Raw genomic sequence first — 25,240 nt, forward strand, 5'->3', positions numbered from 1 at the left:
GGGCCTACATGGAGTCTCATTGATAAGATGGCTAGTTATGTCCACCTTGCAAACGAAGAATAAAATCACAATGATCTGTGTTCAGTTCAGTTCAGGAGTAGCCATCATACTCAACTAAAGAGTCCAAAATGCAGTACTTGGATGCAATCTCAAAAACGACAGAATGATCTCTGTTCGTTTCCAAGACAAACCATTCAATATCATGGTAATCCAAGTCTATGCCCCGACCAGTAACACTGAAGAAACTGAAGTTGAACGGTTCTATGAAGACCTACAAGACCTTTTAGAACTAACACCCAAAAAAAGATGGTCTGTGAGACTGACCAAATTGCCCAATGGCATCCTGTTATCTCACTGGTGCTTATCTTCTCAAAGCTGCAAGACCACCAGATTCCAGACCTCTGGCTATGTGACCATCCCTTCAGAGACTTTTTCATTGGTGGGGTATAAGAAGGACTCCGTCAGAAAGGGAGAACGCTGGTTCTCCTTAAGAGCCAGTCACCCTCTCTTTGCCCTCTAATAAATTTCCTTTTCTTGCCTGACTGCCTGGCTTGCTCTCTTTTTCTCTGCACTCGCTTTACATTCTGGTGCCGGAACCCAGGAGGGAGGATCCACCGCAACTGAGTGGTCCCCTCCCTTGGACCTTGCCGAGAAACTGAGATGAGCTCCTGGACAGGACTCTCCCCTTGCCTTGCTGGACTGGCCCACACACACACTGGCCCACATTTCATCCATCGGTTACAAGGGTGAGTGAAATCCCATTCCCTCAGATCCTCTTTTGCGCCTCTTTTCCAAGCCCCAGCACTAGGTGGGAAGGATCCCCACGGCCCTCGGCCTTGCACCCCGTCTGACTTTGAAATAGGGAACACCCGTTTCAAAGCAGACTATTATTACTCTCTGAGAAAGTCCTGAGAAGGGGGAAACCTTTTCTCTCGGACCTTTCTCCTTGCTTTCTTTTGCCTTTGTCTTAGCTCCCTATTCGGCTGCAATGGGAAATTCTCAATCCCAGCCCTCAAAACCTACTCCTCTAGGATGCCTACTCTGAAACCTAAAAGCTTCAGGCTTCCACGGGGAGATAAGACCAAAAAGACTTATTTACTATTCTAACACTGTTTGGCCAGAATACAGACTTGATAACAGGTCCCAATGGCCAGAAATGGAACTCTTGATTATAATACTCTATGGGACCTCGATGGGAGAAGGCAATGGCACCCCACTCCAGTACTCTTGCCTGGAAAATCCCATGGATGGTGGAGCCTGGTAGGCTGCAGTCCATGGGGTCGCTAAGAGTCAGACACGACTGAGCGACTTCACTTTCACTTTCCACTTTCATGCGTTGGAGAAGGAAATGGCAACCCACTCCAGTGTTCTTGCCTGGAGAATCCCATGGACAGAGAAGCCTGGTGGGCTGCAGTCCATGGGGTCGCACACGACTGAAGCAACTTAGCAGCAGCAGCAGCATGGGACCTCGATAACTTCTGCTGCCACAATGGTAAGTGGTTAGAAATCCCTTATGTTCAGTCTTGCTTTGCTCTTGGCTCTTGACCCTCTCTCTGTGAATTCTGTCCTACTTCTCAGATACACCTAGCCCACTCTGGGCCACATCCTCCTGATCCCTGTTCAGACTTTTCTTCTTCCTTCAACCCTTCGGACCACAGCCCACCTCCTATCGCTCCCAACCCCCTTGCAGCCACTCCAGATCCAGTTCCACAACCTCCACCTTAGATAAGCTCTAAGACCTCAGCCCCACCCTCTACCCTGAGGGTCCCAAGGCTTTACCCTGACCTCCCTAGACGCCCTCCCAGTACCCAGTCTGAACAACTTTAAAATAGGAAACTTCACCCAGGACCCCACTCCTTCCCCTGCCCTCCCCTGACCCCGCCTTTACAGGAAGTAGCTGGAGCAGAAAGCATTGCTGGGTTCACATCCCATTCTCCCTTACCAACCTATCTCAGATTGAAAAGCGTCTTGGCTCCTTCTCCTCAGACCCAGATAATTATCTAAAAGAATTCAAGCATCTTACCCAGTCTTATGACTTAACCTGGCATGATATTTGCATCATCCTTTCCTCCACTCGTCTCCCAGAAGAGAAGGAAGCCTCTCAGGCGCATGCTGATGAGATACACAGGACAGGTGACACTGGGCCTGTAGGGGCGACATCTGTCCCCCAGAAGATCCCAACTGGGACTATCAGGCAGGGACACCTGGACGAGCAGCCGGTAATCACATGGTTGCTTGCCTCATTGTGTGCCTTCAAAAGGCAGGGCATAAAGCCATCAACTTTGATCAGCTCCAGGAAATAACTCAAGGGCTAGATGAAAACTCAGCACAATTTTTAGCCAGGTTAATGGAAGTGCTACAAAAATATACAAAATTAGACCCCACTTCAGCAGGGGGCACCATTGTCCTTAATACCCATTTTATCTCCCAGTCATCCCCAGATATCTGAAAGAAACTAAAAAAGGCAGAAGGCCCTCAAACCCCTCAACGAGACCTTTTAAATTTAGCTTTTAAGATTTTCAATAATCGGGAAGAACAGGCAAAGCTAGAGAAGGCCCAACGAGATCAGGCCAAATACCACCTTTTAGCCACTGCTCTACATGGCTCCAAGCCTCATCAATCAACAAAGAAAGGAAGCCACCTGGGCCCTGCTTCAAATGTGGCAAAGAAGGCCACTGGGGCCGCTCATTCCTAAAGCCAAGGGCCCCTCCAGGTCCATGTCCCAGCTGTGGCATAAAGGGATATTGGAAGGTCGACTGCCCAAATCCCCCTTCAGGGATCCCTCCTCCTGGTCCTGGGCAGGAGTCCTCCAACCCAGCTCTGCCCAGCCTTCTCGGACTCTCCACTTTAGACTGAAGGTACCCAGGGCCCTAGACCCCGACTCTCATCACCTCTACGGAGCCCAGGGTAACTCTTAAACAGTGGCAGGTAAGCCAATCTCCTTTCTCATTGACGCGGGGGCCACTTAGTCTCCTATGCCTGCCTACTCCAGAAAAACCAAGGTCTCAGGTCTCTGTTATGGGGGTTGACAGTTTAATATCTACACGACAAATAACCGAGCCTCTACCTTGCACACTTCAAGATAACCCATTTTCCCATCCTTTTCTCATACTCCCAAAATGCCCCACTCCTATTCTTGGGAGAGACCTTCTCTCAAAATTCAAAGCCTCAATTACTATCCCAAGCCCACCCTCTAGCCTGGTTACTGCTCCTTAACACCCACCACTTCTGACATTGGTCTACAACAGGCTCCTTTCTGTTTTTCCAGACAAAACTCTATGAACAATTCTTGCCCCCAGCTAGGAACTATACCGCCACACCTCTGTAATCGTACTTCACATCTCTCCTTCCCTTCAGGCTGATCTGTCTATCATGTCTCAGGAACTGCAGGACATTCACTTACTTTCTCAGGGAGACTCCCTTCTGCATGTGGTGTAAATACTCCTCTTGCAGGGGCTACACTGGTGAGTTTGCTGTCAGTTTCGGAGACTACTAATAATTTCCCAGAAAGACTCCTATTTGCTATTGATTTCAGCCGTTGTCTTCTTACTCCTGGGATATTTTTCTTATGTGGAACCACTACTTATTTATGTCTTCCCACTAACCAGACAGGAACATGCACCCTGGTATATCTGGCCCCAGATATTTCTATTGCTCCTAACAATCAGACCCTTCCTATCCCACTAACTCATAACTGACCCAAATGGGCAATTCAATTCATTCCTCTATTAATTGGTTTAGGAATAGCCACTGGGATTGGGAGAGGGACCGCAGGACTCACAACCTCTTTTAATTACTACCAAAGCCTTTTTAAAGACCTCACTGACAGCCTAGAAGAAATAGCTAACGGCCTCATCACTATCCAAAACCAGCTAGATTCCCTGGTAGCCGTGGTCCTCCAAAACAGAAGAGGATTAGACCTTCTCACAGCAGAAAAAGGAGGGTTATGCCTATTTTTGGACTTCCCTGGTGGCTCAGACAGTAAAGCGTCTGTCTACAATGTAGGAGACCCGGATTCGATCCCTGGGTCGGGAAGATCCCCTGGAGAAGGAAATGGCAATCCACTCCAGTACTAATTCCTGGAAAATCCAACAGAGGAGCCTGGTAGGCTATAGTCCATGGGGTTGCAACGAGTCGGACACGACTGAGTGACTTCACTCACTATGCCTATTTTTGAAGGAAGCCTGCTGTTTCTCCACCAATAAATCAGGCGTTGTAAAGGAAGCAGCAACAAATTTGACAAACAGGGCCTTGAGAATAGGCCAACACCTCAGTAATTCATGGGAAAACTGGGTAAGCAATTGGAATTGGATGCCCTGGGTCCTACCTTTTCTAGGCCCTCTCCTTCTCCTCACCCTTATTCTAACTTTCAGCCCATGTTTAATGCGTCTTTTTTCAAAATTTCTTCAGGACCACTTACAAGCCTTTACCAACTGAACTATCCTAGAGCTACTTCTAACTCATTCGGATTATCAAATACTTTGACCCCACACAAATCCTCTTGACCCGCATTCCAGCCTTTTCTTACCTTATCCCCAGGAAGCCCCTGTCCTGCAGGAAGCAGTTACAGATGACTGACCTTCAGCCCTTATGCTAAATCAAAAGGCTGGAATGATAGGGCCTACATGGGGTCTCATTGATAAGATGGCTCTTTATGTCGACCTTGCACAAAGAATAAAATCACAGTGATCTGTGGGACTAACCAAACTGCCCAAATGGCATCCCGTTATCTCACTGGCGCTTATCTTCTCAAAGCTGCAAGACCACCAGATTCCAGACCTCCGGCTATGTGACCATCCCTTCACAGACTTTTTCATTGGTGGGGTATAAGGAGGACTCTGTCCGAAAGGGAGAACGCTGGTTCTCCTTAAGAGCCAGTCACCCTCTCTTTTCCCTCTAATACATTTCCTTTTCTTGCCTGACTGCCCGACTCAACTCTCTTTTTCTCTGCACTTGCCTTACAAATCTTCTATCAGCAATAGGACACAACAAGGTACACATATGATCACTGTATTAAAATGCAATACATGAAGCAAAACAGAACAGCAGGTGGCATAATATTAGGTACGTATTTCACACTTAGAGGTCTGGGTCGCTTTCTCAACCCTTACTTAATAAGACTTATTTTCATCAGCCCCTAGACCAAGAAATACTAAAACTGAAAACCTGGAAATTGTCCCATATAATTTATTCATTCATCAGACAAATATTTAGACTGTATACTCTGGCATTACCTGGCATAGTGCCTGGTCACACTGGTTAAAGACTGCACCCTCTCTTATGGAGCCCAGAATCCAGCAGGAGTCCAGACTTCATGCTGGAAATGTACATATATTCTGTGTACATAGCAAATGTATAATGTGGCATTTCTGAACAGCACTCTGTTCATTTTAAAACGTTTTGCAACCTCTTACCCACCCACCCACCCCCCAATATATATATATATTAAAACAAAGAGATGGATTTATAACAACCTGAAAACACAACTTTCTTCCAGTTGCTACGGCCACATTTTAAAATGGGGTGTTCTCTAAAATCACATCCAGGTACACTTTCAGTTCTCACCTACTCATAGTCTCCTACACATTTGTTTACAACAAAGAATACTATATTGGATGGTCAATCGTGAAATAACTATCCAACCTCAACCAAAGGGCTGCTTCACTCAAGAAAATGTTTAAAGTCCATATCCAGAGGGGCACAAAATCTATTAAACCTGGGTGTTTCAACCTGCCAAACCTGTTGCTTGGACCCTCTGGGGTTTACAGTCATACCGAGTTACTTTATGCAATATCAACTGTGAGCAGATTAGGAAAGGTTGGGCTAGTGTGATCCCGAATCTAAGTTATTAGCATATCCCGTGACCTGAAGGCTTGTGCTGGTTCCCAAGAGATCCGGTGCTGGAGTCCAAGATGGTTAAGGGCGTCATGGTCACATGAAGGAGCCCTAGCCTCAGCTATCTCATGATAGAGAAGAGCAGGAGCTGTCAGGGGCGCTCCCACACCAGTGTATGTACATCTACCAGTACAGCCTCTAAAGGTTAACAGATTAAGCTGTCTCAAATAAGAGAGCAAAAATGTAAGGGGGGAAAAAAAAACCTTTCACGTGTAAGTCCTTCAAATTTGGGGCCAGTACACTCTCCCCACAGCAAATTCACGGGCCAAGAAAACACCCCTCTTGGACAAAGTTTTGAGATCCGGGAAGAAACGGGATTAAGAATATAAAGCGCCTCTGTAAAGGGAAAAGGTTATAATAGTGACACTAGAGGAGGAAGCCGCAGGAGGGGCAAGGACTGAGAATTCGGTAAAATTTAGGAACTCTGGGTCCCGGGAGGGGGGCTGCGTGCAGAACAAGGCCTTAGGGAGAAAGTCAAATGACTCGGGGTCCCTGCTGAAGGCACCTGGAGGGAAAGGGATTCCGCAGAAGGAGCGCGGATCTCCCAAACCGTCGGGAGGCGAGATCTGGACCCCAGATGCTGAAGCCGCAGCCCGGAGAGGTGCTCTGTCTGAGCTGGCGGCGCCCCGGAGGGAAGGGCAGGCGCTGGGCTCATCCCTGTGTCTACAGGGAGGATGGGGAGGCAACAGTGCAGCGCGCCGGGGCCGGGACACCGCGCGGTCGCGCCGGTCCAGGGAGCCCTGTCAAGGGCTCCCGCGCCGCTACTCACCTCTCCGAACTGGAAGGCGGAGACGATGGTGACAACGACGCCCACGAAACAGACGTAGAGCCCATACCTGTGGGACAGGCAGGTATAGGTCTGTCTCTGCAAGAGCTTGAGCAGCATCACCCTGGCCGCCGCCACGCCGCGCCGTGCCCGGGGAGTCGGAGACGCCGCCGCTGCCGCCTCAACGAGCCGCCATTCCGCGGCCCCCGCAGGGCCGCCGCGCTCAGGTCACAGCCTCCGGCCGCCGCGCATTGCCGCTCCGGGGACCGACGCCCGCTCGGCTCCACGCCGCGGCCGCCGCTTCCGGGAGCTAGGAACCCACGCCCTCCTAGCGGCGGAGGCGGTCGCGCGGCCCCCAAGGCAGCCGGCGCCGCCCCAGTCTAGCCGGGCTAGAGACGGCGGCGGCGGCGACGGCGGCGGCGGCGGCGAACGGGCCGGCAGCGCCACCTGGAGGGCGGAGGGGCGGAGGACCGGCGCGAGCCCCCGTGACTACGCGTGCGCGGTGCGCTCTTCGGGCCTGGCAGGGATCCTTGAAACTGAGTTGTGCCGGCAACCGGACAGGACAGGCCTCTGTAAGGAGGCCGTGCCCTAGACAGTGCTGCACTGGCACCAGTGTTTTTATGCACAAAACCCTTCCTGCATTTACAATAATTGGCAAATCATGGTTTTTCACAACGCCAAGAGGAGACGCTGTTATAGATCTCTTCCCCTCCTGATATCTAACCGTATTTTTGAAAGAGGAATTTGAAGGACTCAGTTCAGTTCAGTTCATTCGCTCAGTCGTATCCGACTCTGCGACCCCATGAACCGCTGCACTCCAGGCTTCCCTGTCCATCACCAGCTCCCAGAGTCCACCAAACCCATGTCCATCGAGTTGGTGATGCCATCCAACCATCTCATTCTCTGTCAGCCCCTTCTCCTGCTCTCAATCTTTCCCAGCATCAGGGTCTTTTCAAATGAGTCAGCTCTTCGCATCAGGTGGCCATAGTATTGGAGTTTCGGCTTCAACATCAGTCCTTGCAATGAACACCCAGGACAGATCTCCTTTAGGATGGAATGGTTGGATCTCCTTGCAGTCCAAGGAACTCTCAAGAGCCTTCTCCAACACCACTAAATGTGCTAAAAATTCATTCATTCATTCATCTATTTATTAAATATGTATTTAGTGTCCAGTGTCTGGCAGGGTGCTTGGTGTCAGGTATTCAAAAATGAACTAGAGGGAATTCCCTGGCTGTCCAGTGATTAGGACTCCTCCCTTCCACTGCAGTGGCCTAGGTCTACATCCCTGGTTGGGAAACTACCAGGCCCCCACGTTGTTGTTGTTCAGGCAGGGCCAAAAAAACAGTCAGAAATGAACTAGATCTGGCCACTGTTCCCAGAGAGAGTCTAGTTGGGAAGATAAACACAGAAACCACTAAATACTATTTTAAAAAACAAAAACGTTGTTACAACAGACGTTGTGCCATGTATTGGATGGGAACCCATACGAAGGAGGTCAGTTATTTCTACTTTGGCACCAGATGATTTTTAAGAGAGCCTTCAGGTAGAAGAGGGGGTGTGGACAGTATCCATGCATGCATGCTCAGTTGTGTCTGACTCTGCAACCCCGCAGACTGTAGCCCACCAGGCTCCTCTGTCCTTGGGATTTCCCAAGCAAGAATACTGAAGTAGGTTGCCATTTCCTACTCAAGGGGATCTTCCCGACCCAGAAATTGAACCTGAGTCTCCTGTGGCTCATGCATTACCAGGTGGATTCTTTACCACTGAGTCACCTGGGAAGCCTGTGGACAGTGTTGTCGTTGTTCAGTCGCTCAGTCGTGTCCAGTTCTTTTCACCCCCGTGGAATGCAGGTTTCCCTGTCCTTTACCATCTTCTGCAGTTTTCTCAAACTCATGTCCATTGATGCTGTGCAACCATCTCATCCTCTATTATCCCCTTCTCCTCCTGCCCTCAATTTTCCCCAGCATCAGGGTCTCTTCCAATGAGTCGGCTCTTTCGCATCAGGTGGCCAAAGTATTGGAGCTTCAACTTCAGCATCAGTCCTTCCAATGAATATTCAGGGTTGATTTCCTTTAGGGTTAACTGGATAAAACCAGAGGACTTAAGTCTCAAGGGGTTTGAAACAACAATATTTCCTATCAGGACACACAGTTTTCTCTTTCAACATTTTATTAACCCTCCTGGTGTCTCTTTCCACCCCTCATCCCAAGAGAGGAGGGAGGTACCTGACTGGCAAGGTTGCAAGAAATTGAGCTTGTCTGCCAGAGACAGAAGTTCTCATCCACTATCTGCCAACCATAGGAGCAGCTGGGACCCAGCCTGGGCCTGGGCCTAGAAAGTGTATTTCATTTAGAGAGAAAATATTAGCTGCTCGCTGGTTCGAAGAGGTGAAAACATTCTTCAATTAACTGTATCAGCACTAAAGCCAATGCATCCATCTCCATCTGTCTGTATCTTACACCATATTCTCAATGAGTTTGAAACTCAGGAAACAAGAATGCTTTAAGTGCTGGGCACCTAAACACCATCTATCTCTGAGTCACCTTTTGCTCAGTCTTGATGAAAAATGAACAACCAAATCAAACAATCCTACACAATGAAGAGCCTCTTGCCCTGGGCTTGCAAAATATAAACCTCGAATATAGATATGGTGTACTTGAAGGCATACCTTGAGCTTGATAAGAAAATGACCCTAAACAGAGAGCTTTAATAAGTTGATTTAAGCAAACTTGAAATAACTCCTGATATGTCTATATTTAGCTTAGTCCTTGCTTTACTCAAGGTAAAAAGATAAAAATGTTAACATTATGAAATACTTGTACTTTTCAGCTTTAGGCTTGAAAAGCTTGGTTGTTAAAAATAAAATAAAATAAAAAGAAAGAAAAGCTTGCTTTTTGTCAGAAAACATACTTTAATTTTGTCCCCTGCTTCTACCTTTCAAGATAAACAGTGTGTGTTCATAAAACACAAGTCTATTGTAAGTGACCTCATGCCTTTCTTTTTTTTTTCTAAAAAAGAAAGCCAAGACAGCTTTTATTTATTTTTGCAAAATAATAACTAAAGCAAATTATTAAGAAATATCATTGCTTCTGATAGAATTCCAAGAGCCAAAACATAACATGGCCCACTGCTTATTTTTTTGTGAATGCAAATATATCATGTATAAACAGATACACATAGTTATCACATAAATGGGGCTTCCCTGGTGGCTCAGGTGGTAAAGAATCTGCCTACAATGCAGGAGACCTGGATTCGATCCCTGCATTGGGAAGATCCCCTGGAGAAGGGAATGGCAACGCACTCTAGTATTCTTGCCTGGAAAATCCCCTGGACAAAGGAGCCTGGTGGGCTACAGGGTCGCAAAGAGTCGGACATGACAGTGACTAGCGCGCGCACGCGAGCGCACACACACACACACCTCTCTGCAATATAGACATCATAAAGGCAGGAGACTGGCTTATCTTATTCATAACTATATCCCTACCCTTAGCATTCCCTGTGTGGCTCAGATGGTAAAGAATTGTCTGCAATGCAGAAGGGTCACAAAGAGTCAGACACGACTGAAGTGACTTAGCAGCAGCAGCATCTAGGTTTCTAAATCTCTGTCATGTTTATTGTTATTTACTCTTTGTGTCATTTTGTTTGTTACTTTGTACTGTCTCAACTTTTTGCTAAATAATTTTTTTCCCTTATGCTTTGGCTCATTCTCTCTATTTTTGTGTGGTCTTATATTTCATTGATTTGTGCCTTTATCTTTGTAATTTCCTTTCCTCTTATTCTCTTAATTTACTCCCTTGCTCTTTTTTTTTTTTCCTTCTTCTTCTTCAGAGTACGCCAGTGGGGCATTTTAGTTCTCTGCCAGGGACCTCCTCAGTGGAAGCAGAGTGCTAACTCCTGGACCACCAAGGAATTCCCTTCTTCGTTGCTTCTTCAGCTGGTTTCTCAAATGTAATACTTAGATCAATTTTTATTTTTAGTGTTTATTGTTTTCCATTAATGTCCCAAAACTATAAGCTTCAAGTACGAATTTTACTTCATCCCATGAACGTCTACATGAAATGCAGATGTACACTGAGGCTTGGGGCTCGGTTCCAGACCGAGGCTAAGGTGGTAACCTGGGTTCTCTGGGCGTGCATGGCTGGGGCAGAGCAGCACTGTATCTCCACACACTGGTACACTAACCCACCACGCAGGACGTGGAAGAAAAAAGCGAAAACCACACGCTGAAAAAAAAGAAAAGAAAAGAAAACCACACGCTGGACTCAGAAAGCGCCCCCTTCCTCCCTGCAATAGCCCTCCACCGCCCTCTACTGGTAAGGTTTAGGATCACACTCACTACGAAAGAGAAATGCTTAGTTCAAGTCCATTAACACACAGACAGTTCTGAGCGGATGAATTTGGAGCTGAGAGGCACCCACTGTTAACCAGCACATCCCTGAAACTAGGGTTCTGGGTGTAGTTTAGATTCTTTTAGTAAAGTGAATTCACAGAACATTTTAATCTGGCAGTGACATGGGATAAGAAGCTGGGGAAAGGGAACCCCGTTTTTTTGCTAGTGAGACGTTTGGAGATGTGATGTGGTTCTGAAGCCAGCATTGCTGGAAGTGGCTTCTTGACTCTGTAGCAGACATCCTGGTCTGCTCTTCCCTTGCCCACCGTGGCAGAATCCATAACTCCCTTGGAGCTCAGTTCAGCTCAGAGTTGGGGAGCACTTACTTGCAAATTCAACCTAAAGTCTCTTTTTGTTCAACTCTCCTGATGGTTCATGGATGAACCAGCTGAATCCTTTTCTGTTTAAATCAATGAATAAATTCTTTAGTCTACAAATAATAATTTGACCAAAACAAAAGAATTGTATTCTATATGATGTTGACACCCTGGAATTCATAGACTTCCTTTGTTGCCTAGTACATGGTCAATTTTTGCGAGTTTCAGGTTCGCTCCAAAAGAATGTGTATTACCTTTCTTCTCTCTCTTTCTCTCTGTATCCTGGCTCCTACACTCCCCCATTTAAGTTCTCATGAGCCATCCATTTAACTAGAGGTTCCAACAATTTCCCAAGATCATTATCAAGCCCACCATGATATACTTTGCAGAATCTATTTGCAAAATTTAATCCTACCCTTCTGTTTGAAAGTTGTGTCCATTTCCTGATTCCCACGCTTTTGGAACTTTCTGATCTCCACAATCTTTAAAAAATTGTTTTCTGGTTTTCTCCTCCATATAGCCAAAGTAATGAGCACTCAATGTATGTATTTGATAATCTGTAAACCCTGATTATCTAATTTATTGCATGTTACATACATAATTAAATAGGAAGAATTTTCTATCATGCACAGCCTGCCTTCAAGAAAACTGTCAGGAGTACTCTGATAGTTTGCTACAAAGCTTTGGCAAGGTTCTAAATTTATTATAGTCACTATAACCAATGTTTAGGAACAGTATAAATCCAACTGATGCCAAATTATGGGCACCAAATTTCAGAGTTACTGGCAGTTTATTTAAAGTGCAAATATTGGACTTCCCTGGTGGTCCAGTGGTTAAGAATTCACCTTCCAGCCACTCTTGCCTGTGATGGCCATACTCTTTCTGTGGAGTGTGTGTGTGTGTGTGTGTGTGCGCGCTTAGTTACTCAGTCATGCTGACTTTTTGGAACCCCATGGACTGTAGCCGCCCAGGCTCCTCTTTCCATGGGGATTCTCCAGGCAAGAATACTGGAATGGGTTGCCATGTCCTTCTCCAGGGACTCTTCCTGACCCAGGAAGCAAATCAGGGTCTCCTGCATTGCAGGAAGATTCTTAACCAGCTGAGCAACCATCGAAGCCCTCTGTGGAGTGTGTTCCTCTCTAAATAAATCCACTTATTACCTAAAAAAAAAAAAAGAATCCACCTTCCAATGCAGGGGATGAAGTTTTGATCCCTGATCAGGGAGTTAAGATCCCACGTGCCACAGGGGAACTAAGCCTACATGCCACAACTAAGACCCGATGTAGCCAAATAAACAAATAAATATTTAAAAAATTAAAAAATAAGTAAAAAGTGCAAATGTCACAGTAGAAGGCAATATAACGGTTGCCTCTGACATTTCAGGCCAAGAGGGTTAGGAGATAACTATGGTAAGACTGCCGAGAGGGTACAAAGGGAACGAGTTAATAATGATTAGCATTATGTGTGAATAGAGGGAAACTCATGAAAAAGAAAATCCATTTTCTTTTGTCTTTCTTTTCTATCATCATGTACAAACTAGCTGCAGGGTTTGCTCTATTGCTTCACTGTAAACTGTATGTATAACAAAACAAAACAAATTTCTAGGACTTCCTTGGTGGTCCAGTGGTTAAAACTATGTTCTTCCAATACAAAGGGCATGGGTTTGATCCCTGGTTGGGGAACTAAAATTCCACATGCCTCCTGTGACCAAAAAAAAAAAAAAAATTTCTAAAAGCTGCATTCTGAGCTCCTTCCCTTGCAATGTAGACAGTTCTATTCCTCCCTAAGCTGGTATCTTCTTTGGGTCCTCAGTTGAGATGAGATAGGGCTAGTCTTGTTCATGTCTCCCATCCCACCTCATACTGATCTAAATTGGATAGTTAAGTTATTCTCCTTGGCTTTATTTTCACTTCACTATGTGCAGATTTGTTGCTAATTAATTCTGAGAAGTTCTTCTAGATAAGCTAGGAACATTCCTTTTTTAAAAAATGAAACATTATTTTATATTAAGACAAATTTCTCTCTAATAATATTAAATAAACAGTTATAGATCTTGGGAATTCCTTGGGGGCCCAGTGGTTAAGACTCCACTCTTTCATTGCCGAGCTGTGGATTCAATCCCTGATGAGGGAATTAAGACCCCCACAAGCCATGTGGTGTGCTCAAAAAATAAATAAATAAACAAAAAAAGAATGTTTAATTTAAAAAGATAAGAATGATCACATTTTTTAAAAAAGTTATGGGTCAAAGCCAGTGTCTGTTGAGCAATCATGGAACAATGTTTTGGTTTCTGTATCCATTTATTGCCCTAATTCTTTTGCCTTTTTTTTTTTTTTAATTTTATTTTATTTTTAAACTTTACATAATTGTATTAGTTTTGCCAAATATCAAAATGAATCCACCACAGGTATACATGTGTTCCCCATCCTGAACCCTCCTCCCTCCCCATACCATCCCTCTGGGTCATCCCAGCGCACTAGCCCCAAGCATCCAGTATCGTGCATCGAACCTGGACTGGCAACTCATTTCTTACATGATATTTTACATGTTTCAATGTCATTCTCCCAAATCTTCCCACCCTCTCCCTCTCCCACAGAGTCCATAAGACTGTTCTATACATCAGTGTCTCTTTTGCTGTCTCGTACACCGGGTTATTGTTACCATCTTTCTAAATTCCATATATATGCGTTAGTATACTGTATTGATGTTTTTCCTTCTGGCTTACTTCACTCTGTATAATAGGCTCCAGTTTCATCCACCTCATTAGAACTGATTCAAATGTATTCTTTTTAATGGCTGAGTAATACTCCATTGTGTATATGTACCACAGCTTTCTTATCCATTCATCTGCTGATGGAATTTCTTTTGCCTTGATTTCCTAGAATATTATCTAGTTAACATTATTTAAAAAAAAAAAACAGCTTTATAGAGGGATAATTTACATACCATAAAATTGAGCCATTTTAGGTCAACAATTATTTAAGTAAATTTATGAGTTGTTCAACCATTATGGTAATCCAGAATTAGCATTTGTAATAGTTTCATTACTCTAAAATTCTCTTGAGGATTCCCTGGTGATCCAGCAGTTAGGACTCCTGCACTTTCAATGTGAGGGTACAGGAAACTGCATAATCAGGGAACTAAGTTGATCCTGCAAGCCACGAACAGCAGCAAAAAAAAAAAGTTATCTTGGACTTTGTTTGCTATTCTGAACAGTATTCAATTGTATTCCAGGACCATGTTTTGTTTATCCATTCACTGAACATTTGAAGGGCTTCCCAGGTGGTACTAGTGGTAAAGAAACTGCCTGAAAATGCGGGAGACATAAGAGACTCAGGTTTGATCCCTGGGTCGGGAAGATCACCTGCTGGAGGCAATGGCAACTGACTCCAGTATTCTTGCCCGGAGAATCCCATGGACAGAGGAGCCTGGTGGGTTACAGTCCCCAGGGTTCCAAAGAGTCAGACATGACTGAAACGACAGCACATGTGCATGCATGGACATTTGAATCATTTCTGCATTGGGTCTAATTATTTGTTTTGCTTTGTTTTTAGGATTGCATCTAATTATTTGTAATGCTGCTATGAACAATGCACATACATGTCTTCAGGTGGACTTATGTTTTCATTTCTCTTGGGTAAATATAAAGGCATGGGCTTGCTGACTTATGTGGTAAGTTTACGTTGACATTTGAAAAAATTCCCAAACCATTTTCCAAAATGGGCATACAAATTTTCCTTTCCCAGGATCTAAGCAAGAGGATTCCAGTTTTCTTTCATTCTCTCCAACACGCCGCATGGTCTCTTGTTTTAATTATGGTCACTCAGTACACTTTTGATTTGTACTTCCTTTGCATTTCCCTAATGACTAATGATGTTAGCATCTTCTCAGATCTTTGTTAGTTATTTGTGTGTCTTCTTTGACGAAATGTCAATTCCAATCCCTTGCCAATTCTTTTTTAAATTTTACTTTCATTTATTTATTTCTATTTGGCTGTACTGAGTCTTCGTTGCTGTGCTTGGACTTTCTTTAGTTGTGGGGAGTGGGAGCTACTCTGTAGCTGTGGTGCACGGACTTCTCACTGCAGTGGCTTCTCTTGTCAGTCCCGAAAGTGTGGGCTCAGTGGTTGTGGCACACGGGCCTGAATGCCCTGAGGCATGTGGGATCTTCCTGGACCAGCGATCAAACCTATGTCCCCTGCATAGGCAGGCAGATTCCTAACCACTGGACCACCAGGGAAGTCCCCCTTACCAATTCTTAAATTGGATTCTCTTTTTAACCTTTGACAACCTGATTTCTATCCTTGCTGCTATTAAAACTGCCCTCTGAAACAATAAAATATCACTGAAATAATGAATCTTGACACATCCAGAAGTGTTTTCTTATTCGTCTTCACCTTACCTTTCTGCACCATATAGTAATAGCTTCAATAACCCCCTTCTTTAGCTGTACCACGTGAGATCTTAGTTTCCTAGCCAGGGATCTAACATGGGCCCGTGACAGTGTAAGCACCGAGTCCACCTGAACAGCCAGGGAATTCCCAAATAACCTCCTTCTTGAAATGTTGTCTTACTTTGATGTTCATAACAGAATACTTCCCTGATACTTATGAAGTATTTTTTTTTAATTTGCCAAGTGCCACAGATTTGTGAGATTCTAGTTCTCCAACCAGGGATTGAACCAGAGTCCTAACCACTGGACCACCAAGGAATTCCCTTCAAATGTCTTTGATAATTTCCTTTTTTGGGTGGTATTCTCCTGTCCTCTCTAGGTGGTTCAGATCACATGGACTAGATCTCTGCCCTCTGCTCTTCTCCTTTTCCATTTTTTTTCTATAGCATATTATAATATTATAATATCCCTAAGGAAATATCTAAGAAGAAAGGAGGTGTTTAACAACATCTTCAAGGAAATGGTGTCCTCAGAATCTGGTGAGAAGTGAAGCTGCGAAGGGGGACCTGCCCAAAGGAGTTGCAGTCATGGATTAGAGATGCAGATACTATCAGAACAGATGCAGCTAGTCAGGCAGAAGCTACAAGAGTCTGGGGAAAGAAAGACCTTTATGGGGTCAGCAAAAGATATGGAAATGAATCTGGGAGCAAATGGAGAATAGTCAACATAACATCCTATTGTTCCTCCACATGCAGTGTCTAGAACAGATGTCATCATAGCGCCTACATCACCTTCCTGTTTCACCTCCTGTGCCTCTGTCAATGGTACACTATTCTCATAGTCTCCCAGGCCAGCACCTCAGAAATCACTCTGACCCTCAGTCAGCGATCTCTTCTGCTTGCAAATTCTCTGTTCCTTATTTGACATTAGCCACCTCATGCGGTCGAATCAAACAATGGTTAAGATGCTGCCTAAATGTGAGATTCCATGGTTTTATGGTATTCAATAGTGCGTCATGATTTTATTGTAATTCTCACATGTGTATTTTTCTTTTGAACAAGATAGTACCTTTTTTGGGGGGGGGGGCAGGGTCTACTGCCTGCAACGCAGGAGACCCGGGTTCCATCCCTTGGTCTGGAAGATCCCCTTGACAATGGCATGGCTACCCACTCAAGTATTCTTGCTTGGAAAATTCCATGGACAGAGGATCCTGGAAGGCTGCAGATCATGGGGTCTCAAAGAGTCAAACACAACTGAGTGACTAACACTTTCAGTTTCACTTCTACTCTCTATATTCCTTCAAACCTTCTTCATGCCCATCAGGTTTCTGTTAGAGTAGGCATTCAGGAAATGTTTATAAAAAGAATAAATGAATGACTCAGATATGGGCCTAAAACTTGCCTAAATCCTTTGTCCAAATTACAGATTTTGAGAACAAACACTCGACCCATTTTGTTACTGAACAGAATTCAGTTTCACTCACCCAGTATGCACAAAGCCAATATACTGACTCTGGGTTGTAGTGAAGGAAACTATAGACAGTTTATTTTGCAGGACATCAGGCAAGGAGACCAGGTACTCCCTGTTGGCAATGGTTTTTAAAGGCAACATTAGAGTGAAGGTTGCAGGGTGTGTGATCAGCTTGTGGACATTCTTCTAATTGTTGGTGGTAGTGAGGTAGAGACCACATGTTACATACTTATTCCATGTACTCAGTCATGTCTGACACTTTGCGACCCCATAGGCTGTAGCTTGCCAGGCTCCTCTGTCCATAGAATTTTCCAGGCAAGAATACTGGAGTGGGTTGCCATTTCCTATTTCCAGGGATCTTCCCAATCCAGGGATCAAACTTGCATCTCTTCCTTGTCCTGCATTGGCAGGCGGGTTCTTTACCACTAGCGCCACCTGGGAAGCCGTGGTGGTGAGGTAACAAGATAATATTTCTGAAACCTCAATCCTCAACTTTCTGGTTCCAGCAAGTCTGGTTAGCAGTTTCTATGAAAGGAGGGTCCTGGTGTCCATAAAACAACTCCAGGATATGCATCAGATTGTTCTATATATCTGTGTATCTATTTACCTATAGCCTTTCAGGAGCAACTGAAACCATGCATATCAGATTGGGACACAAACCCGGGCAAAACCCATGGTCTTTTAACTGAGATCACACACCAGGCTTCAGTACTTACTGAAGTTCAGGTTCTCTTTTTTTTTCTTTTTAAAATATTTATTTATTTATTGGCTGTGCTGGCTTTTCTATAGCTGCGGAAAGTTGGGACTGTTTGTTGTGGCTTCTCATTGTGGTGGCTTCTCTTGTGGAGCACAGGCTCTAACTTCCAGGGCTTCAGTAGTTGCAGCAAGTGGGCTCAGTAGTTGTGGCACACGGGCTTAGTTGTTTCAAGGCTTGTGGAATCTTCCCAGACCAGGGATTGAACCTGAGTCCCCTCGTTGGCGGGCGGATTCTTATCCACTGAACCACTAGGGAAGTCCAAGCTTAAGTTCTTGGCATTTCATCACAAAGTAACAGGTAGAAAGTGTATTTATTTAGAGAAACACACTCCATAGAGTGTGAGCCGTCTTAGACATCAAGAGTGGTGCCAAAATATGGTGTGGTTAGTTTTTTTTTTCCAATAATTTTATTATTTTATTTTATTTTTGGCTGCACTGGGTCGTCCTTGCTGCACACAGGCTTTCTCTAGTTGTGGCGAATGGGGTTACTCCCTAGTTGCAGTGCTCGGGCTTCTCATTGCAGTGGCTTCTCTTGTAGCGAACAGGCTGTATAGTGTGGGCTTCAAGTTGTAATGTGTGGGCTTAGTGACCTCTTGGCATGTGGGAGCTTCCCAGATCAGGGTTTGAACCCGTGTCTCCTGCATTAGCACACTGAGCCTTTAGGGAAGCCCTGGTATGGTTAGATTTGTTTTGTTATTGTTTTTTTTTAGTGTTTTATTTTATTTATTTATTGGACATGCAGCATGGGGGATCTTAGTTCCCTAACCAGGGATTGAACCCATGCCCCCTCTGTTGGGAGCTCAGAGTCTTAACCACTGGACCACCAGGGAAGTCCCATGGTTAGTTTTTATGGGCTGGATAATTTCATAGGCTAATAAATGGAGGATTATTCAAACTATTTCAGGGAAGAGGCTGAGATTTCCAGGAATTGGGCCACCACCCACTTTTTGATCTGTGATAGTTGCCCTTAGGGAAACCCTTGTGGCTCAGACAGGAAAGAATCAGCCTGCAATGCAAGAGACCTAGGTTCTATCCCTGGTTCAGGATGATCCCCTGGAGAAGGAAATGACTACCCACTCCAATATTCTTATAACAGGAGGGGAAGGGGTAGGGCACAACTTTTGAAAGAATGACATAGCCCAAGGACACAAAATAAACCAAGAATGGGACCAAGATGGGAGAGTAGACCTTGATCCTTGATCAGCAAGTGAAATGACACACTCAGAGGTGCCATGACAGTTCCAAGGGATTGTTAAGAACAGGGAGTGGGTGATGGCCCAAATCCTGGAAATATCCACCCCTTCCCAAAAATCAGTTCAGTTCAGTTGCTCAGTCATGTCCAACTCTTTGTGACCCTTTGGACTGCAGCATGCCAGGCTTCCCTGTCCATCACCAACTCCCAAAGCTTGCTCAAACTCATGTCCATCGAGTTGGTAATGCCATCCAACCATCTCATCCTCTGTCCCAGCCACATGGGTTCAAGTCCCAAAAATAGTTGGAATAATCCTCCCACTTGTTAGCATATGAAATTACCCAGCCTATAAAAACCAACCACGCCAAACTTCAGGGCCACACTCGCCCTCTGTGATAGCCCACACTTTCTCTGTGGAGTGTGCTTCTCTCTGTATCTGAATAAATCCACTTCTTACTTTGGAAGGACTGATCCTAAAGCTGAAACTCCAATACTTTGGCCACCTCACTCAAAGAGTTGACTCATTGGAAAAGACTCTGATGCTGGGAGGGATTGGGGGCAGGAGGAGAAGGGGACAATAGAGGATAAGATGGCTGGATGGCATCACCGACTCGATGGACATGAGTTTGGGTGAACTCTGGGAGTTGGTGATGGACAGGGAGGCCTGGCGTGCTGCGATTCATGGGGTTGCAAAGGGTCAGACACAACTGAGCAACTGAACTGAACTGAACTGAACCTATCACTTTGTCTCTCATGGAATTCTTTCTGCTATGAGACATCAAGAACCTGAGCTTCATTAGGTCCTGAGACTAGATACTGTGAGTTTTGGCTGGGTTTGAGTACCAGCCACGTGGATTCAAGTCCCAGTCAGGGTTTTGGCTGGGTTTGAGTCCCAGCACGTGGGTTCAAGTCCCAATCTGTAGTAAACGGTTTCTTTGTTGCCTGGAGAATTCCATGGACAAAGGAGCCTGAAGGGCTACAGTTCATGGGGTTGCCAAGGGTTGGACAAGACTGAGTGACCAACACAACAACAACAACAAAGTCAGACACGACTGAGCGACTAATGCTTTCATTTTCACTCGGCCTCAGAACTGTCAGGGCCCTGGTGGGTGTCACTTTAGTTTGCTGATGTGTTACAGTGAGAGTATACTGAGGCTCAGGCTTCCTGAATGGCTCACAGGAGATGTGGGTTCAATTCCTGGGTTGGGAATATGCCCTGGAGGAGGAAATGGCAACCCACTCTAGTATTCTTTTTTTTTCTTTTTTGGATGCACCAGGTCTTTGTCTCAGAATGTGGGATCTTGTGGCTTATGGGATTTAGTTCCCTGACCAGGGATCGAACCCAGGCCTCCTACTTTGGGAGTGCAGAGTCATAGCCACTCAACCACCAGGGAAGTCTGCATTCCAATATTCTTGCTTTTCTTGCTTAACTGCTTTTCCTTTGTTTCTGCATTTTCTTAATCATTAATCAAGTCAGTACTTTGGAATTCTGCATTCAGATGGATATATCTTTCCTTTTTTCCTTTGCATTTCACTTAACTTCTTTTCTCAGCTTTTGTAGGGCCTTCTCATACAATCCATTTTGCCTTTTTGCATTTCTTTTTTCATGGGGTGGTTTTGATCACCACCTCCTATACAATGCCACGAACCTCCCTTCATAGTTTTTCAGGCACTCTGTCTATCAGACCTAATCCCTTGAATCTATTTGTCACTTCCACTGTATAATCATAAGGGATTTGATTTAGGTCATACCTGAATGGTCTCGTGGGTTTCCCTACTTTCTTCAATTTAAGCCTGAATTTGGCAATAAAGAGTTCATGATCTGAGCCATAGTCAGCTCCTGGTCTTGTTTTTGCTGACTGTATAGAGCTTCTCCATCTTTGGCTGCAAAGAATATAATCAATCTGATTATAAAATCACTGCAGATGTAGTGATTGACTGCAGCCAAGAAATTAAAAGATGCTTGCTTCTTGGAAGAAAAGTTATGACAAACCTAAATAGCATATTAAAAAGCAGAGACATTACTTTGCCAACAAAGGTCCATATAGTCAAAGTTATAGTTTTTTTTAGTAGTCATGTGTGGATGTGAGAGTTGGACCATAAAGAAGGCTGAGCACTGAAGAATTGATGCTTTTGAATTGTGGTGTTGGAAAAGACTCTTGAGAGTCCCTTGGACTGCAAGGAGATCCAACCAGTCAATCCTAAAGGAACTCAATCCTGAGTATTCATTGGAAACACTGATGCTGAAGCTGAAGCTCCAAAATCTGACTACCTGATGCAAAGAACTGACTCATTAGAAAAGACCCTGATGCTGGGAAAGGTTAAAGGCAGGAGGAAAAGGGGACATAGAGGATGAGATGGTTGGATGGCATCATGAACTTGATGGACATGAGTTTGAGCAAGCTCCAGGAGTTGGTGATGGACAGGGAAGCCTGGTGTGCTGCAGTCCATGGGGTTGCAAGATTCATACTGAGCAAGTGAACGTGAACTGAACTGAACTAGATATGAGGAGATGCAAGGATTGAGATCATAAAATCTGTTCCTAAAAACATCCAACTACCTAAAGACCTGTCCCACAAGATTCCCTGGAGCACAGAGTGCCTCACTCCTCCCTGAGCTCCCACAGGGGTTGTTGAAGGTCAACAGTTATAGCTGCATGGGGTTCTATCTCCATAGAGGCAGATGGCAAATGCCATTGTTGTTCAGTCATTGGCAATGCTCTTGGTAAGTGCCAATTTGTAGTTGATAGTAGCATGCAGGATCTTGGATTCCGACCAGGGATTGAACCCATATCCCCTTCACTGAAAGATGAACTCTTTTTTTTTTTTAATGAATTAATTTATTTTACTTGGAGGCTAATTACTTTACAATATTGTAGTGTTTTTTGCCATACATTCACATGAATCAGCCATGGGTGTACATGTGTCACCCATCCTGAACCCCTCCCCCCACCTCCCTCCCTATCCCATCCCTCAGGGTCATCCCAGTGCACTGGCCCTGAGCACCCTGTCTCATGCATTGAACCTGGACTGGCAATCTATTTCACATATGGTAATATATGTGTCAATGCTATTCTCTCAAATCATCCCACCCTCGCCTTCTCCCACAGAGTCCTAAAGTCTATTGTTTACATCTGTGTCTCTTTTGCTGTCTTGCATATATGGTCATCGTTACCATCTTGAAAGATGAATTCTAAAGATTCTTAACCACTAGACCAGACCACCAGGGAAGTCCCTATTTCTATGAATTTTAATATCTTTTTGTTTTTAAGTAAATCTTAGTTTGGTTTTCTTATTATAAAAGTATTATGTTTTTAGTAGGTCAAAGAAGACAAAATCTCCTATAGCTCTGGTACAATTTCTTTTCTCTGTGAATGTTTCATCTTACTTTTTTGTTTGTATGTTTTGCATATTGACCTTCGTTTTTGACTTATCTATTTTTTAGATGTTTATTATTCTATCAGCGAATTCCCACAAATTGACCTTTAAATTTATTGTTACAAAACAATTCATGCTCATAAAAACAAAAACAATAACTGAATAAGGTAAGAAGTTAAAGACTTCCTTCCCTCCAAAGCCCTGTTTCCAATCTCAAGGGGTAACCCTTGTTAACAACAGGATGCATATTTTTCCAGACGATTGTTTTTTTCAGATTTTAATTATTTTTTTTTAAAGTTGAAGCTTTTATTGTTGAAAGTACAATACATATCCTCCACCTTCTCATCTAGTTCCTAAAATTCTACAATACTATTAACATAGTGCCTTACTTGCTTTTTTCACATATCTATTCAAACAGTTATGTCAATATCCATTCATTTATCCTTTTTTTTTTTTTTTTTTTTGGATTTTAAAATAAACCTGTGGCAGATTCATGTTGATATATGGCAAAACCAATACAATATTGTAAAGTTAAAAAAATAAATAAATAAAATAAAAATAAAATAAATAAAATAAGTTGCAGAGATCAGTATACATCATCCCTAAACACTTCACCATTAAATTACATTTAGGACTTCCCTGATGGTCCAGTGGTTAAGACTCTGCCTGCCAATTCAGGGGACATGGGATCCATCCCTGGTCTGGGAAGATTCCATACGCCACAGGACAACTAAGCCCAGGCACCATAACTACTGAAGCCCGAGCCCTAGAGCCAATACTCCACAAGAGAAACCACTGCAGTTAGAAGCCCATGCACTGCAACTAGAGAAAACCTGCATTCAGCAATGAAGATCCACCACCTGGGAAGTCCTGATGAAGCCTCAGCAGAGCCTAAAATAAATTTTTAAAAATATGGCTTAGGCTGAAATGGCTTCTCTTATGTCAAGAAAGCCATTCTTGTGTCAATTGCAAATCGGCACTTTCCAATAGCATTTGCCGTCTGCCTCTGCAGAGACTGAACCCTGTGCTGTTGCAGCTCTTGACCTTTGACATGCTCTGAAGGGAGTTCAGAGTGGAGAGTGAGGCATTCTGTGCTGCAGGCAAACTGGTGGAATAGGTTTTTAGATAGTTAGATATTTTCAGGAGCTGATTTCATATCCAAGTCTGGCATCTCCTCTTATCTAGAAAAGCACTAAATCCTTTCATGGTGACATCCGCTCCTTGTGATTGCAGAAAACCTTTTATAAAAGAAGGGCTTGATTACATTGAACTCCCTCTTCACCAAAATCATATATATTGACCTTCCCCCACTACCTCTTTGGAACAAGCTTAACTCGTAACTCTCATGTTGTGCATCTTTTTTAGTCAACACTTTGTTCTCTTTCTCTGGGGACTCCCTAACCTATCTGCTTACAGTAATGATAATAACAAAGCTAGTAATAATAACTTATTGTTGTTTAGCTGCTAAGTTGTGTCCGACTCTTTTGCAACTCCATGGACTATGTAGCCTACAAGGCTCCTCTGTCCATGAGATTTCCCAGGCAAGAATATTGGAGTGGCTTGCCATTTCCTTTTCCAGGGGATCTTCCCAATTCAGGGATTGAACCCATGTCTCCTGCATTGGGAGGCAGATTCTTTACCACTGAGTTACCAGGGAAGCCCCAGTATAATAAAATTATAACAAAATACTGATAATTATTATTATAGTGAATAGTGAAGTCGCTCAGTCGTGTCTGACTCTTTGCGACCCCATGGACAGTAGCCAACCAATCTCCTCCATCCATGGGATTTTCCAGGCAAGAATACTGGAGTGGGTTGCCATTTCCTTCTCCAGGGGATCTTCCCAACCCAGGGATCGAACCCGGGTCTCCCGCATTTTAGGCAGACGCTTTACCATCTGAGCCACCAGGGAAGGTCAATTACTATTATAACAATAAAGTAGTATTTCCTATGTGTCTGACTATAACCTTGACATTGTTTTAAGTACTTTAAAAATATTAACTAGTTTAACCTTATAGAGTAAGAACAATTGAAATCTTCAATTTGGAAATTATGAAACCAAGCAGGATTCAAATCCTTTCTATGTCCCCTGTTTCTTTTGTTGTTGTGGTTCTTAGGAAAAAAGGTTTAGGCCTCCTAGACCTTCTCCGAGTACTAAAGGGCAGATTCAAACAGGAGTTACTAAGCAGGAAAGTGAGGGAATGCAGGAACAGAGGAGGAGCAGTCCAAAAAAATGGTGAAGCCTTGGTGTAGGTCTGGTTTCCTCCTGAAGGGATATACATAATAATATCTTTGAGCTCTTCTGAAGAACTAAAGCCTCCACTCAGGTGGAGGATGGTAACTTTAGGTTGAGCACAAGATCCCTGGAGCCACAGCCCTGTTACCACCATCCAATCAGAAATAAATCACCCAGGAGCCCTAACTTCAAATTGTACCTATGAACACTTCTCCCCCAAAACCAAGAGTTTGAGGTTTTTGTTGCTTGACCCTGCAGCAAACCTTTCTCTACTCCAAACTCCCAGTGTTTCAGTTCCTTTGGCCTCACTGTGCATGGGGCTTGCCTTGGGCAACAGAAAGAACCCCTGGATGATATTGAAATGAGGTCTGTGTGTGTGTGTGTATGCGAAGACACAATCTTTAAAAGAATGACATAACTGTTGAGGATGTTGTAGCCACACATTCCAG

The 25,240-nt window shown here is 44.1% G+C and overlaps 1 protein-coding gene and 1 non-coding gene across 4 annotated transcripts in view; both read right to left on the minus strand.

Annotated features, from left to right (window-relative positions):
* GNPTAB (N-acetylglucosamine-1-phosphate transferase subunits alpha and beta) overlaps positions 1–6,963 on the minus strand; it is an 83,796-nt gene extending 76,833 nt beyond the window's left edge. Inside the window, exon 1 of one of the 3 annotated variants that reach the window (XM_024991564.2) lies at positions 6,732–6,963. Coding sequence is in view for 2 of the 3 variants with exons in the window: in XM_010805141.3 (XP_010803443.1) it covers positions 6,665–6,781 (117 nt within the window). In the remaining variant the exon portion in view is untranslated. Of the gene's footprint in view, positions 1–6,664 lie in introns of all 3 variants that reach the window. The other 2 variants (XM_010805141.3, NM_001192228.2) reach the window with 2 other exon arrangements.
* A 17,432-nt stretch (positions 6,964–24,395) lies between these two features.
* Positions 24,396–24,467, minus strand: TRNAF-AAA (transfer RNA phenylalanine (anticodon AAA)). Its single transcript has one exon. It is a non-coding gene; the product is annotated as a tRNA-Phe (tRNA).
* Between the last annotated feature and the right edge of the window lie 773 nt (positions 24,468–25,240).

Source organism: Bos taurus, chromosome 5, assembly GCF_002263795.3.
Source record: "Bos taurus isolate L1 Dominette 01449 registration number 42190680 breed Hereford chromosome 5, ARS-UCD2.0, whole genome shotgun sequence".
Taxonomy (NCBI): Eukaryota; Metazoa; Chordata; class Mammalia; order Artiodactyla; family Bovidae; genus Bos; species Bos taurus.